The sequence below is a fragment of the Pyxicephalus adspersus genome, chromosome 11, assembly GCF_032062135.1.
Source record: "Pyxicephalus adspersus chromosome 11, UCB_Pads_2.0, whole genome shotgun sequence".
NCBI lineage: Eukaryota > Metazoa > Chordata > Amphibia > Anura > Pyxicephalidae > Pyxicephalus > Pyxicephalus adspersus.
In genome coordinates this window covers 57183099-57199197 of record NC_092868.1, presented here as the reverse complement: position 1 = coordinate 57199197, position 16099 = coordinate 57183099, and the positions used below count along the sequence as shown (strand labels likewise).

Genomic DNA, 16099 nt, shown 5'->3' with positions numbered 1-16099 from the left:
AAATGTGTGACTTTAACTGAACTTTTAATGAATAGTTGCAATATATCATCAATAATTTAAGCCATAAAAGCTAATCACAGAAGCAAAACATTATACAATGAGCAAAATAGACATTCAACGTCTCACAAACAGTGTTCTATGTCATGTAGGTGTTTAACTAATATGGCGAATATATAGAATACTTTCTTGATTACTTAAAAGGTATTTGAACTAAAGTTATACTGAAATGTCTAGAACAACTAACAGATGAAAGTATTTTAGAACCTAAAGTTTAGCTAATCTGTAAGTGTGCACTTAATGCAAGCTACAAAAAAACATAAAACTGGTGCACGGTAATATATTTATGAATTGATTTTTGACTCATATCTACTTTTCTTTAATAGCTGTGCAGAACACAACAGAATCATAATCTGTCAAATGGCTCTTAGCTGTTCTTTGGAAAACTTCCCAATGTTTGATGACAAACCCTTCATTAACAAGCTCACTTCTTAAGATATGTTCATTAATTTTGAAAAAATGAAACTTTTCTCCTTGAACCATAAAATAGGTAGCATTTAAAAAACAATATATCATTATGTGGCCGCCACATTTCAGAAGCTGGGAGAGCTTCCTCAGATTTCTCACAAAATCTTCCTGGTCTTTACTAATGACTTCTAACATACAAGCAGTCACAACACAGTCGGCTTGCTGTAGGATCAATGGGTCAATGAGATTTTCCTTGCTCAGGTCACATTTTACAACATTTGTAATTGATGCCTTAAGTTGTGTTTCATTGTCTTCATATGGATTACTGGAATACAGAAACACAATTTTATACAACAATAACAAGACAACATGCTTACCATAGATGTTTGACTTAAACAAGGCTGTTCAAAGCTGAATATATCAGTTTTCTCTAAACTATAGAAACCTTGAATGTTCCTGTGTGTCACACTTACCTCTTCCTCACTAAAGTGCCACCGCCTCTCTCCTATGCATGCGGGCAGTTCTGACTCTCATCCCTATACTCCCAAGCTTTATCAGTTTCACCCAACCCTCCGGCCAACAAGGAATTCGCCTCTTAATCATGCCTGGCTATTTAGCTAGCTCAGACACAGCACTCAGCTCCACTAGTGCCGAGACCCCTAGTTCTGCTGAGAAAGTTCCAGTACACCTATTGCCTAACTCAATGTTTCCCCGTCCGGCTCCTGTGTTAACCCCTTGTTGTCCAGTCTGTTGGTTCTCAGCTTTTCCCTTGTGCTGTTCCAGTTTTCCTCTCTGTCTGTGGATTGTCCTGTGTCACCTCTGCCTCCTGTTGCTTCCAGTGTCTCCTGTGTTCCCTGTGTCTGCAGTGGCCCCTGTGTCACTGGTGTCTGTTTTCTGGATCCTTGGTATTTGACCCCTGGCTTGTGAGCTGACCTCTCCTGCTTGCTGCCTGCCTTGACCCCGGCCTTCCTTGACAATTCTTTTGCCTTTGTGATTTGAAAGTGTGTCTCTTCCTGCCCACCCTGGTGGGCCCAAGGACCGCAACCTGGCAGCAACCAGCAGCACAACATCCTCACCACTAGAGGCACTGGAGAAGACCTGGTTACTGCTTAGACTCTGCGCCCTGGCCCTTATCAGGGCTCAAACCACTTTTGTGCAAGCCGTAGTTTTGTTAGTCAATGATCCACCAAGTAGGCCCTTTATTAACTCACTAGAAATGTAAAGAAGACTGCTGAGGTCCTTTTTGAGAAAACTTTTTACATAAATTTCCACCAACAAAAAGTAGTTGGTAGAGGATCTTTCCATGGACTGATACCCTCCCAATGAAAAGGAAGCTTTGGGGACTTTTACACATATTTCTTATTGTTCTCTCTATTCTCTTCCCATTCTTTCTTTTTCCTTCTCCCTCTAACTCTCATTATAGCATTCCCATGCTTTACTTTTTCATCTTAAATATATTTCTCCATGCAATGATAATCATGTTATTAACAGATCTACACTGCTCATTGGCAAGAGAGTTTAATTTGACAAATACTTCACCTGTTTCCTCCTATCTCCAAAGCAATTGTAGCCGTGTGTGACCAATCAAAAGCTCCGGTACGGGCATTTAGCCATTTTTTCACTTCCAAAATACAGTGGTCACTGACTCTGAGAAGGATGATGTCTCTGAAATATTCACACGCTGGATAGAGATGGTGGATGACGGGACCGATGCTGAAGTCAATCAATACATTTCCTTTAAACTCACCTAAGGTGAGAGATTCAGATGAAACAAACATTTGAATATCAGAAAAAAATGACATGAGGTCTTTTTAACATATAACTATTCATAAGACTGAACACCTAAAGACTGAATTTGAAATATGCTGATGGGAGCTGATGGGGGGAAGAAGATGCCAGGCATCGCTGGAGGACACCGCGGGCACTGCTGCTTGTATCTGATATCAATTTTGGAAGTTGTTTTATATTCATTTTCAGTATGCCCTCCACTCCTGCTCATCTCATTGATCATTCTTACTCCATCTCCTTTACCCTTTTTCTTTCTTTACATTTTGGCCATGGTGAAAGAACTTTTTGTATTCCTATATGGTGTTTAGATAAGGAATGTAATCTATTTCTCCCTACTTTCCACACTTCATTCTCTGGAGCACCAACATTTGGACTATGTTCTCTAACAGCTTGACTGCAGCAAAACAGATCTAGCAAGCTATCAAACCCCACAACCCATTACCCCACAAAACGATATAACTTAACATAAATAACCCAAACAATAAATTAACTTTTACACCTTATTAAACATTAATTAACCTTTTTGCAACAATTAACTAATTTATTTTAGCCTCACAGCTTGCTGGTCCTCATAGGCACCCAATTACACCGGTGGTCTGCATAACCATGATAAAGGTCTATGTAATTGCTTCCAGCCACAAAACCTCCCCAGCTCAGGAACTACATAACCTTCTTATTAACCACAGACCACCACCAAAATTAAACAATTGAACAAATCAATGGGGACTCCACACCAACAAAGGGTTCCCAATCCACCACCATATTTAACCAAAATACGTTGGAGTGATGAAGTTCCTGGATTTGCCCTCTTCCAGATGAAATAGAAAAAATAGTGTGGGGGCATATGACAGCCTAATATCTTAGTATGTAATTGTGCAAATATCAGGTCTTTGCGATTCTTAAAACTTTCTTTTTATTTTAGTGAAAAGCTTTGATGGTAGAGGCACAAGCAAGTCAGCAAAGGACATTCACACTGAGATGTCACAAACACTGGGTGAGAAGTGTCCTTCCTACAGCACTGTCAAAAGCTTGATATCTCGTATCAAGGCTGGGCTTTTCACCGTTGAAGATGAGTCCCACCGTGGGCGCCCCCCAACCTCAACTGACCCGGCAACCTGTGATGCTCTCCATGAGCTGATTATTGAGGACTGGCGAATATCGGCAAAAAAGATAGCCCAAATACTTGACATCTTACGGGAGCATGTTGTTTTTTTTTTATCACCGCTGTCCTAGACATGCGCAAGCTTTCAGTGAAGGAACGAGTTGAAGCATCCACAGCGGTTTTGGCCCATTTTGAAGCTGCACAGGACGTTTTGGCTAGGTTAGTGAGGAAAAAACTTGTCTCCACATCGATGATCCTGAAACCAGGGACCAGTCAAAGGAATTGCGCCACAGCGGGTCCCCGCAGCCAAAGAAGTTCCGAAACCCAGAAAAGTCATGGCATCCATTTTCTGGGACAAAGACGGTATTCTGTTGGTGGACTACCTACCTCAGGGCTCTAGTGTCACCAGACAGTATTATGCTAACCTCCTGGACCAGCTGAAGAAGGCAATTAAGATGAAACACCGTGGAAAGTTGAAAAAAGGGATCTTTTTTTTTGCAGGATGCACCTGTGCACACATCTAATGTTGTGGCACGGTGGGTTTCCAATTGTCCACCATCCCCCCTACTCACCTGACCTTGCCCTTTCAGACTATTATCTGTTCCCGAATTTGAGGAAACACCTGAAGGGGCATTGTTTTGAGGTCAAAGATACTGCTGAGAGCAGGTTTGCGGCCCAATCAGAGGACTTTTACTTGAACAGTGTAGAAAAGCTGCAACTATGCTGTACCAAGTGCATCAGTCTCAGGGGGGAATATGTTGAATAATTGTGTTATTTCATAACGCTGGCTCCCAGTACCCCCTCGTACAAGTAACCCTGAGGACCTCAACCACCTGATTGCCCCTCATCAGTGTCCATATTCATTTTCTTTTTCTTTTTTTACTATGTCCTAGATTAGCTGCCACATCTCTGTCTAAATCTGGGGGAAACTTCTAGATTTCCTTTTCTACTTCTTCCAGTTTTATGATCAGCTGTCACTTCCCTCTCTTGTGTGCCCTTAGTCTACAATCACTTTTTGTTCTTTATCTCTTGCTCCCATTACCCATTCTGATAGCTAAATTGACCTGGACCTGGTTTGGTTTAATTAGAACCAAATATCATTGTTGTTTAGACTAACTTCATAAGATCATAGTTATAACTATACAATGGTCAGTTACTGTCTGATGTGTACATTACATTGGATTAGAGCCAATGCTTGCTAATATTAACATAGGCTGTAAGCCCTTTGTTAGGATAAGCACTGGGCAATTTTCTCATTGGAACCGGCATTACCCCACCCATACACCCACCTGCATTACCCGCTGTAAGCACTGTATCCCTTAACAATGACCTTTAAGCTTATGTGTAGATTGGCAACTATTGACTATAAACTGACTAAGGTACACAGAAGACAAATTAAAGTTTGGTTTTAAGTGGGTACGCCAAATTAGGCATCTGCCTCAGTTCACAAACCCTAATAAGCATACATTGTCTTAGTTCTCTCTTTTGGTCCATGATAGGACCCCGCTCTGCCTCCTGTACTCCACCTTCCCCACCAATCATCACCTTTCATTAAATTTCCTTCTAATATCAATTTTATGGGATGACACCATTGACCAAATAATGTGTCTTCAGCAAAAAAAATAGTGTATTTTAGGCAGTAATGCATTTAAGTGCATTGAATCAATCACCATTCAGCCAAAAGGAACCATTGATGAGCACAAATTTGCTAGATATATAAAAAATTATCGGAACATACCTGAAGAAAATGCATGGTGAAATCTCTCCATTGGGAATTTAACACCATCATTAGCAAAAGGCATATCTGGTTTACCAGAGCAATAATGATCAAGAAATAATCTGGAATGGAAGCCATGCACATGATAGAATTTATGGGACTCCATCCTTTAATGTTTTATTTAGAGCAATCCTCCGTAGTCTCCGGTCTTCTGATATGTATATCCAATAATTTTTTTGTCAAATAACCTGTGAATTTATAGCAAAAATTAATTTATGCTTTATTTGCAGAGTCTCATGTGATTGCACTATGATTGCCTCACACACATCAGATGAGTTTTATTGCTTCTTATATACAGATGACAAGACTGTAATCCCCCAGAACAAAAAATATTAGTCAAATAATGTTTGTGCATTTCACTGTAGTCAATATTTAATATATACTATAGGGGATAATTAAGAATCATATGATTTAAATGTGATTTTATTCAGATAACTGCATTGGGATTTTCTGGTTGTGAAAAGTGAACCTGTTAATTTGCAATATAACATTAGGGTGCAATGGGGGTAGTGGGCACCATACATGCTTGGAGTTTCACCAAATTCCAACTAGTGATGTATGAGTGATCCTGAAATGTACAAACTTTAAGGAGTGATTTTGTCACCTTAGGAAAGTATGTTTGCTGAACCAGCAGAACTTTTCCCTTATTACCTCCCTATAACATGGGGTGGGAAGGTGTGTTCTGTAGCCCATATCTTTGGAAACAATAATGATAGTAGTGTTGGTCGAATAGCTCACTATTGGATTCGACTGCTATTCAGTCGAATTCTGCATAATTATTCGGGTGATCGAACGTCCAATTCGAACTCCATTAAAGTCAATAGGGGAAAAATGTGGGTTGTTTTTCTGGACTGTGTAGAGCTTCTACAGCCTATAAATACATTTAAAAAGACATGTCAAGACTTCCCCAGCTCTGCACAAGTAAAAAAAAAAAATAAGGAAGTCTTTTTTCTGTTGCTGGCAAGGCCATTTTATAGGGCGGTCAAGGGAACATCCTGGATTTTATACGGTCTCCGAGTAGAGGCAGAGAGGGGCATGAGGGGGTTCCTCTGGTCCAAAAATTAGCCACCAGGTTTCACTGTTTCGCTACAAGCCATACACAGGCTTCAGAATACAGGCAGAGGTCTCTGAGTGGGGTCTTTCAGTCAAAAAATTAGCCAGCTACACAGCTCTGTTATAAGTTACAAGTGAAGGTGGCAGCAGCAGGAGGATGAGGCGGTGGGCACTGAGACGGAGCGGGGACCGTATTGGTAACTGGCATCTGGAGTAGGGTACTGGGCAGGCGGCAGCATTAGTAACAGCAGAAGAAGGAGGCGGTGGGCCCTGAGACGAAGTTTGGACGGTATTAGTAACTGGCATCTAGAGTTGGGTACTGGGCAGGCGGCAGCATCAGTAAAAGCAGGAGGAGGAGGCAGTGGGCCCTGAGAAGTGTGGATGGCATTGTTAACTGGCATCTAGAGCTGGGTACTGGGAGGAGGAGGCTGTGGGCCCCGAGACAGAGCAAGAACAGCATTAGTGGTTGAGGCCATCACCTATATGGACAGTGTAGAAGCTTTAGCTACTGGAGTCATTGCTGTGTAGGGGACTGCCTTTTCCTATCTGCTAGCTGTAACTTTCTAAAATGCGGCATGGACAGCCTTGTTAACTGGCATCTACAGCTGGGAACTGGGTACTGGGCAGGCGGCAGCATCAGTGAAAGCAGGAGGAGGAGGCGGTGGGCCCTGAGAAGTGTGGATGGCATTGTTAACTGGCATCTAGAGCGGTGCTGGGCAGGCGGCAGCATCATTTACAGCAGGAGGAGGAGGCGATGGGCTCTGAGACGGAGCGGGGACTGCATTGGTAACTGGCATCTAGAGCTGGTTACTGGGCAGGCGGCAGCAGTAACAGCATGAGGAGGAGGCGGTGGGCCCTGAGAAGGAGCAAGGACGGCATTAGAGGTTGAGGCCATCACCTATATGGACAGTGTAGAAGCTGTAGCTATTGGAGACATGAATGGATGAATGAGATTCCAATCTGTTCCTACTATGTAGCCAAACCACATGAAACGGAACAGGCTTGGCGGAATCAGCGGGGAAAGAACACCCTGTTGAGCGTGAGTCTAGTCTGGCATGTAGAGCTGGGTACTGGGCAGTGGGCAGGCAGCAGCAGTAATAGCATGAGGAGGAGGCGGCAGGCCCTGAAACAGAGTGTGGACAGCATTGTTAACTGCTATCAAGAGCTGGATACTGGGCAGGCGGTGGCAGCAGCAACAGCTTGAGGCCATCATCCTTAGTTGACAGTGTACAAGGTGTAGCTATTGGGATGAATGAGGTTCCCACTGTCCCTACAGTGGCGGTGGGCCCTGAGACGTAGTGTGTATGGCTGTGTTACTCCTCCTGCTCTTACTGCTGCCGCCTGCCCACTGCCCAGTACCCAGCTCTAGATGCCAGACTAGACTCAAGCTCAACAGGGTCTTTTTTCCCCATTGATTCCGCCAAGCCCGTTCCCTTTCGTGTGGTTTTGCTACATAGTAGGTAGGGACAGATTGGAATCTCGTTCATCCATTCATGTCTTCAATAGCTACAGCTTCGACACTGTCCATATAGGTGATGGCGTCAACTTCTAATGCCATCCTTGCTCCGTCTCAGGGCCCACTGCTTCCTCCTCATGCTGTTACTGCTGCCGCCTGCCCAGTATCCAGCTCTAGATGCCAGTTACCAATGCTGTCTACGCTCCGTCTCAGAGCCCACCGCCTCCTTATCCTGCCGTTCCTGCTGCACGCCCCAAGCTTGATCAATATAAGCCATCGGGATGCAGGTATACTTCCGATGAGCCAGCTGATTCGAGTGGGTGGCATCTTTAACCCTGGAGCGCAGGTTGAAGCGTAAGTGGAAGTGCAAGTCAATCACATCCAATTGGTGCAAATCTGCCAGTGTGGCCCTGTAGAAATTCCCTTTATGATGTCCCAGCGCACATTAGGAATGGGGTACTCCAGCACCTCACCAGCTTTGAATCCAACAGACATGAACATGTTGCATATCACCAGACATTTGGGGCTCAGCACCTCGGTGAGCCGAATAAACAGGTGGTCCAGGTTGGTTTTTCAAATTGGCTCCAAAAGGCTGCTGCCTCTTTGTACTGTATTGGTGCAGTCCTGAAATCTACTGTACTCAGGTAGAGTGTTTCACTGTTAGATAGACAGACAGACAGATAGATAGATAGATAGATAGATAGATAGATAGATAGATAGATAGATAGTCAGTGTGTTACATACACGCAGCCAGAGGCAGGGTACCCTCCCTGTATGCATGCACAGTATCACACTTGTACTGAGAGACAGACACTCAGACGCAGTGTATACTGCAGTATATATTTTGTATACTGTGCTGCACTGAAGGAAAGTGCTGCATACAAAACACACACCGCACTTGCATTTTTGGTGTCAACCCCCCCCCCCCAATAAAAAAAATCCACTTACTATACAAATTTACAATTTGTGAAGCATATTAGCTACAAGGTAAAAAAAAAAAGGTAATGCTCAGCTACATGCCCCACTCAAATTGCTGGCAGTAGCACGGGTAACTTTGGTGGCAGAAGGAGGAAAGGCAGCAGAGGAAGATCGAGCAGTTTGAGCTTGCTTCTTGGGCGGAGGTGGTCGCACAGAGCTCTGTGCTTTGACCAGGTGCTCCCGCCAGGTTACCAGGTGGTGGCTTTTCAAATGTGTGCTCATGCAACTTGTTTCAAGTTTGTTTGGGTTTTTGCCTCGTTTCAAGTGTTGAGCACACAGTTTGCAGATGACAATATTGTTGTCATCACTATGTACATTAAAAAATTCCCACACGGGCGAACATTTAACTGGGCCGAAAGGTGCTCTGGAGCTGGTGCTCGTGGTGGCGGTCGCTGTTGTTGAGGCATAGCTGTGGTGACAGGCAGCTTCCAACAATGGAAGAATATGACTTGCCTCACTGGTACGTGAAGAATGCAGAGTGATATTTTGCAGGGTGTCAAGCAAAGCAGTATGAGTTTGTTTTTAGCTGCAGACCCATGAACAAGAAGCGCTGCTGTTGGTGGTGGGCATCCATTATTACCACACCATGAACAAGAGGTAGTGGAGTACATGACCCAGCCTGGGTCAAGTGATTGTACCCCCTCTTCATTTCAGTCCTAGACACAGGCCTTACAGGTGTCCCAAACAGTCCATGATACACCTGTTCCTCCTAGTTCTTCATCAGCTGCTGGAAAGTCTTGTGTACAGCAGTATGTAGAGGAGTCCCACCGAGGGTCTGGAGAGGCAGAGCTACAAGCATTGTTGATGCTCAGTTGCTCAGTTCTTTCACCCATCTGACGAAGAAAGTCAGTTCACAGGCTTTCCCCCATTTACTTTTCACCAGAACACTCTGAGCCAGACGAGCCAAAAACTTGCTCCAAAAGGCAGCTGGTTCCTTTCAGCACATACAGGGAAACAGTCTCTTCTGATGCTGCCCACACTCTGCATTCTTCACGTACCAGTGAGGCAAGTCATAGTCTTCCATCGTCGGAAGCTGCCGGTCACCACAGCTATGCCTCAACAACCGCGGACCGCCACCACGAGCACCAGCTCCAGAGCACCTTTCGGCCCAGTTAGATGTTCGCCCGTGTGGGCATTTTTTAATGTCCATAGTGATGACAACACTATGGTAATCTGCAAACTGTGTTCTCAACACTTGAAAGGAGGCAAAAACCCAAACAAACTTGAAACAAGTTGCATGAGCACACATTTAAAAAGCCACCACCCGGTAACCTGGCAGGAACACCTGGTCAAAGCACAGAGCTCTGTGCGACCACCTCCGCCCAAGAAGCAAGCTCAAACTGCTCGATCTTCCTCTGCTGCCTTTCCTCCTTCTGCCGCCAAAGTTACCCATGCTGCTGCCAGCAATTTAAATAGGGCATGTAGCCGAGCTCCAATGCAGATCAGCTGCTGTTTGTCGCATTGCTAGCAGTCAAGACCAGGCATCATTGCCATTCCCCACAACTTCTACCCCATCCTCCAATCTTTCTGTGTTTAGCATTAGCAGCATTCAACCTTCCATCCCCCAGATGCTGGAGCGCAAGACGAAATATGGCCCAAATGACCCCAAAACAAAGCTAATCAATGCGGCATTGCACAGCTGATTACGTTAGAGCTCCTCCCTTACCGTCTGGTGGACTCCAATGTGTTCCGTTACGCATTTCTCTGCACAAACCCACAGTACATTATGCCTAAGAGACAGTATTTTGCAGAAAAATGTGTTCCTGGTTTGCATTGGTTGGTCGAGCAAGCATGGAGTGGGAAGATAAATTTCCTATACAGCTCACTGGGTAACTTTGGTGGCAGCAGGGGAAGATGCAGCTGCAGCAACGCCTGCATACCTACCTCCATCCAGAGCACATCACCATGCAATTTCCTCCTCAACCTCCACTTCCACCTCCTCCTTTGACTCTTGTGCCTCAACCTCTTCCTCCAGGAACACTTTGCCATGGAGACCCAGCACCTCCTATTCAGCAGCATCTGTTCACCGACAGCAACAACCTGCAGTTTGCTAATTTGGTGCACAATTCAGACATTGTCACGCAGTCCTGAGGTTGCGAAGCCTGGGATCCCTCTGCCACACGGGCGCAGCCATTCTAAGTGCCTTGCGGAATCAGGAGGACCTATGGCTAACTCCCAACAGACTTCAGTTAGGCAAGGTTGTGTGTGACAATGGGGCCAATCTGCTGGCAGCCCTGCATTGTGGGAAACTCATACACATACCTTGCCTGGCTCATGAACCTGATAGTACAGTGCTTCCTTAGGAATTACCCAGGCCTCCAGCCGCTGTTGCTGAAGGCCAGAAAGTTGTCAGCGCATTTCTGCTGGGCGTACACAGCCAGTGCCAGATTGGTGGATTTATAGCAAAATCTCAACCTGCCAGTGCACCGGTTAATTTATGATGTGGCCACACGTTGGAATTCCACCTTTTACATGCTGCAGCAGCTGTCTGAACAACAGAAAGCGGTGGAGGATTACGTGTCAGAGTCTGTTCATTTCAGACGTATACCTACACTACCTTTCTTCAGCCCTGCAGAGTGGCTGCAAATTGAAGACTTGTGCACTGTATTGTCACCTTTTGAAGAGGCCACCAGGATGATCAACAGAGATCAGGCCTGTGTCAGTGACACCATCCCCATCATATGCCTGCTGGAACAGATGATGGTGGATCTCGGACATGACACAGAGCGGACGCTGCATCAAGAGACGTTTCAAACATCATCTGGGACATACGTGCCTACTGGACACCACAAATCCAGGAAGAGGAGGTGGAAGAGGATGAGGTGGACATTGCAGGCATGGGAAAAGGGGATGAAGGGGCAGAGGAGGTTATTGAGGGTACATGGCATTCATCCACCCAAACACAAGGCGCCATGTTCCGTGGATGGCAAGACCAGGCGGAGGAGCAGGAGGAGGACAACCCTGTGCTGCTGTTCAACCTACAAGAGTTTGGGTACAGAATTACCTCAGCTGTGGGTAGTTTAAGGCACATGACAGCCTTCATGCAAGAGTGCCTAGCCAAAGATCCACGCATTCAACACATAAAAACAAAGACTGATGACTATTGGATTGCTACGTTAGTTGTTTCCAGCCAGTTCCCTTGTGCTGTTTCAGTGTTCCTCTGTCTGTGGTTATTCCTGTGTCAGCTGAGCCTCCTGTTGCTTCCAGTGTCTCCTGTGTCCCCTGTGTCTGCAATGGCCCCTGTGTCACTGGTGTCTGTTTCATGGATCCCTGGTAATTGACCCCTGGCTTGTGAGCTGACCTCTCTTGCTTGCTGTCTGCCTCGACACTGGCCTTCCTTGACTATTCTTTGCTTAGTAATTTGGTACTGTGCATCATCCTGCCCACCCTGGCGTGCCCAAGGACCGCAACCTGGTGGTAATGTGAAGCGCAACATCCTCACCACTAGAGGCTCTGGAGAAGATCTGGTTACTGCTTAGACTCAGCACCTTGGCCCTTCTCAGGGCTCATATTACTTCTGTGCATGCTGTAGCGCCCCTAGTGGTCCTGTCCTCCCTAGCATGATACTGGGATCATTGGTAGCATATATCTCACAAATAATTGTATTGTATTTCATGATAAAATATACCTGAAATGTGTTTAGCTGATTTGAACTAAAAGTTCAGTTGCTTTAGGCTAACTATAACCTTAAGGATGCATATAATACTAATACAAAAATATGACCCTGAAATCAATATTAAGTTTAAAATATGAAAAAGTCTACACCAAAGCTTGCTATGAATCCACTCCTACAATTTATAATTTCCTATTAAAATATGATTATTGGATTTCTCTTATTTTGCTTGGTAAGTTAGGTTTTACAGGCTGAGATAAAAATGATAGCCTCAAAATTGCTCAGGTCACTTTTTGTTTTTCTCAGACGAACATGGCAATGATTGATGACAAAACCTTCTCCTTCAACAGCTTTTCTGATGAAATTCTCATCATATTTAAAGGCGTTGAATTTTTCTTTGCCAACCAAGTAAAATGTTGCATTCAGGGCCCCATATATCAAAAGTTGCCCTCCAGACTTCAGCAGCTTGGTGAACTTTTTTAGATTACTGATGAATTCAAATTCATCTCTGCTGATGACATCCAAGACATGTGTAACTAGTAGACAGTCAGCTTGGGGTAACTCCAGTGGGTCAGTGATGTTTTCTCTGTCAGCGTAACATTTCAGCACTTGTTTAACTGCTGACTTCAGCTGCAAGGCCTTCTCTTCAAACTGGGTGCTGGAATTTAGAAACAAAGTGAGTTATTACACTATGACAGAACACATTTGGTGGCCTAGAAGGTGAATAACATAATGTTCTATGTACCTCTACAACACAAAGTACTTCTTACCCCCCAATGAACCCCTCATAAATATACACCTCACACCCCATGATTTATCCCTTACACCATATCCCAACACATAACACCCACCATGTACCACTAATACCCCACCCCAACCCCTATGTAAACCCCACACAAACCTAATACCGTACCAAATGTATCATACAGCTCCCATAATATAGACAAAGGATAAAAAACTGTAGGTGTCAAATATCCAGATGTCAAATTGTGGGTGCCGAACACCAGGCCTGTTACCAACATGTATCCCTCAAAACTTTATGACAACACATATATCACCTTCAACATGGCACCAAATTAATGCCTGCAATGAAGCTCCATTGCTTAACATGGGTCTGATTTATTAAAGCTTTCCAAGACTGGAGAAGATAGACAGTCATGGGAGAACCGTGCAACCAGGTCTTTCTTCCCCAGTTTTGGTGAGCTTTCATAAATCGGGCCCTATGCCATCAGTCATATGGAGCATGGCAGCCATTTTTTTTGTTGCACACAAAGAGGTGTTAGGTCAATGATGAAAAATAGAAAACGTGTACATAGCATTGGGCACATTTAACATCACTAAATATTCAATTTAACGTCAATATTCTTCACAAACCCCTCATTAGCTTGGAACATGATGTTAGATATTGGGAACATAGCCTAGCAACTTTTGAGGCCATTTGGCAAGGTAAAACAAATTAGGCAAAATATATTTTTACTAAATGAATACCCCACATTCCTACATGTAGCTGTAGGGGAAACATATTTTATTTTATTTATTTTCCTTTCCTGGTTCATTTAAATGGAAAACATTTGCAGAATTAATATATTTTTTGGCAGGTACTCAACCTCCTTCCTTCTTTCTCTGATACATATGATAAGGTGTGTGTCCAATCAAAAGCTCCGGTACGATCGTGCAGCCATCTTTTCAGCTCTATGATACAGTGATCATTGAACCTCAGGAGGATAATTTCTTTGAAATACTCACAAGCTGAATACAGATGGTAAATAATGGGACCAATGCTGATGTCAATGAGTGTGCCTCCTTTAATGTTAGCTGAAGGGAAAATACAAAATATGTACTTATTTGAAAAGAGGTCAATACAAGCGATCCTTTACATCAATTGATTATTGTTTATAACGTTGAAATGGCCAACAGTGGTTTACCTTGATAACTACTTTGTTGGCAAGGTAAACCGCTGTTGCCCCTTTAAATATAGTTTGGTGGCAACTTGAACCACCAGCTTATAATAACACTGACTGCTATTTACAAAAGCAAAATGTTTACAGTTAACTTTTATTACAATATTGGCTGTTTTCCTGGTTTCTCTACTTGTGTTGGAGAGCTTGAGGACACAGTAAACAACACAGCAACTTTGTTGCCTTTCTAGCCTTGTCTTGTATGATTTCCATACAGAGTCATAAGATGGTCATTTTCCTGCACCTACAAATACTACCCCTCTCAACTGCAATTTTTCTATCAAATACTTTTTTAACATCTTTTTCTCCTGTTTTTGCATCCCACTCCAACTGATCTTCAATAACCCCTGTCAACAACTTTCTGACGGCATAACTTTCTCCGAAGTCAGCTGTGAATCATAGGGCCATGTTTGAGAAATCTGTGTTGAGCAGGTGACAGGATGAAAACACAGGAATGTAATTGTTAGGCAGTTGTCACCATATAACAGCAAGTGCCTGGATAAATACCTACATAACAAGATCACATTTTAATGATACTTCCAAACATTTATTAAATTTGAAACAATAGGCTTATTTTAATAAAGTTCCCCAAGACTGGAGAATGTAGACTATCATGGGAGAACATGGAGGATTCAGCAAACCTGGAATCAATCTGGTCCAGAATTGAAAATTTTTGTCAACTAATAGCTGATTAGTTTTAAGAAATCTATTACGGTTTTCTGGATCACCTTGGTTCCATCTTCTCCAGTCTTAGAGAACTCCAGGGCCTGATGTTTGTAATTTTATGACAAAACCTACATGAGATGTTAGTGAATGGACTTTGATATAAATTAAAGCGTACACACCAAACTTAAAAAAATAATGAAGCTCCTCTATCACCTTCTTAGGACCTTCCTCTTCAAACGCCATTTCAGGTTTATTGGCAAAATAAGTGTCAAGAAAGGTCCTAGAGTGGAATCTGTCTTCATGGTAGATCTTATGCTTGGCAGGATCCATGCTGTAATATGTTATCCCCTATATCTCCTTGGCAGTCCAAAATCATCTGATGATGGCACCTAGCACACATTTTATATGTTTCTGTAGTCAGTATTAATGCATGCAGATTAATATTATCACAATGTGACTTTCCTAGGTTGACTTTGCAGATTCAGCTGATAGCAATGTGAGCAAACATGGAGTAGAATAAACGTGTATTAAATCAATTAAATTCAGAATAAGACTTGAGATGTGTAAACAAAAAAGAGCATTTTAACTCATTGCTGCGCCAGTCTCAGGAAAATGTATTCAAAAGGGAAATATATGGTACTTATGCATAATAGTACTGTTAATAAGCTCAAAAATACAATAATACCATTTATGAGGCAAGTCCAAAGGGTTATATACCTGACATATAACTAAAGAAACAGGCTTTATTATCATGTAATTACGGTTCTCTGTTCCTTAATCTCTTCTGCCAAATCGTCTAAATTCCACACATTTTAAATGACTCCATTTCCTTTCCTTTTCCGTTCCCTTTCTCTTTTCTCCTTTTTCTTTTTCCTTTCTCCTTCTTCTAGTTTCCTTTTTTCTTCTTCCTTTCTCCTTCTCCCCCTTTCTTTCTCCTTCTTCCTTTCCTTTCTCTTTCTTCTATTTTCCGTTCTCTTTTCTTTTTCCTTTCTTCTTCTTCCTTTAATTTATTTTATCCCCTTTTCTTTTCTTTTCTCCTCTCCTTTCTCCTTTCCATTTCTCTTTTTTTGATTCTTCTTTCCCTTTCATTCTACCCAATAAAATTTCTGCAAATAATGATGCCCTTTAAAAACAGTAATATTACCAGCAGCCTAATCCCATTAGAGTTTCCATTTGTACAAAATATGCAGAAGTGGAAGATCTTTGATAAGACAGCTGCCCTAGACATCAATGCAAAGTGGAC

At 43.2% G+C, this 16099-nt stretch overlaps 2 protein-coding genes across 2 annotated transcripts; both read right to left on the bottom strand.

Annotated features, from left to right (window-relative positions):
- Positions 1 to 366: 366 nt before the first annotated feature.
- Positions 367 to 5238, bottom strand: LOC140340285 (indolethylamine N-methyltransferase-like). Its single transcript, XM_072425342.1, has 3 exons — positions 5094 to 5238; positions 2005 to 2212; positions 367 to 790 (listed from the first exon to the last, which is right to left on the bottom strand). The coding sequence occupies exons 1-3, from the start codon at positions 5236 to 5238 to the stop codon at positions 367 to 369; spliced, it is 777 nt and encodes a 258-aa protein (XP_072281443.1).
- Positions 5239 to 12131: 6893 nt separating this feature from the next.
- LOC140340284 (nicotinamide N-methyltransferase-like) lies at positions 12132 to 15186 on the bottom strand. The gene is made up of 3 exons (XM_072425341.1): positions 15070 to 15186; positions 13840 to 14072; positions 12132 to 12890 (listed from the first exon to the last, which is right to left on the bottom strand). Exons 1-3 carry the CDS (start codon positions 15184 to 15186, stop codon positions 12470 to 12472), a joined length of 771 nt encoding a protein of 256 aa, XP_072281442.1. The 3' UTR covers positions 12132 to 12469.
- Positions 15187 to 16099: the final 913 nt, after the last annotated feature.

Coding starts and splice junctions, on each gene's coding strand:
- LOC140340285 (XM_072425342.1), bottom strand. CDS start 5,238: ATGGAGTCCCATAAATTCTATCATGTGCATGGCTTCCATTCCAGATTA. Junction 2,213..5,093: donor TCACCATGCATTTTCTTCAG/GTATGTTCCGAT, acceptor CTCTCACCTTAG/GTGAGTTTAAAGGAAATGTA. Junction 791..2,004: donor TTGGAGATAGGAGGAAACAG/GTGAAGTATTTG, acceptor TCTGTATTCCAG/TAATCCATATGAAGACAATG.
- LOC140340284 (XM_072425341.1), bottom strand. CDS start 15,186: ATGGATCCTGCCAAGCATAAGATCTACCATGAAGACAGATTCCACTCT. Junction 14,073..15,069: donor AAGAGGAAGGTCCTAAGAAG/GTGATAGAGGAG, acceptor TTTTCAAATAAG/TACATATTTTGTATTTTCCC. Junction 12,891..13,839: donor TCAGAGAAAGAAGGAAGGAG/GTTGAGTACCTG, acceptor TCTAAATTCCAG/CACCCAGTTTGAAGAGAAGG.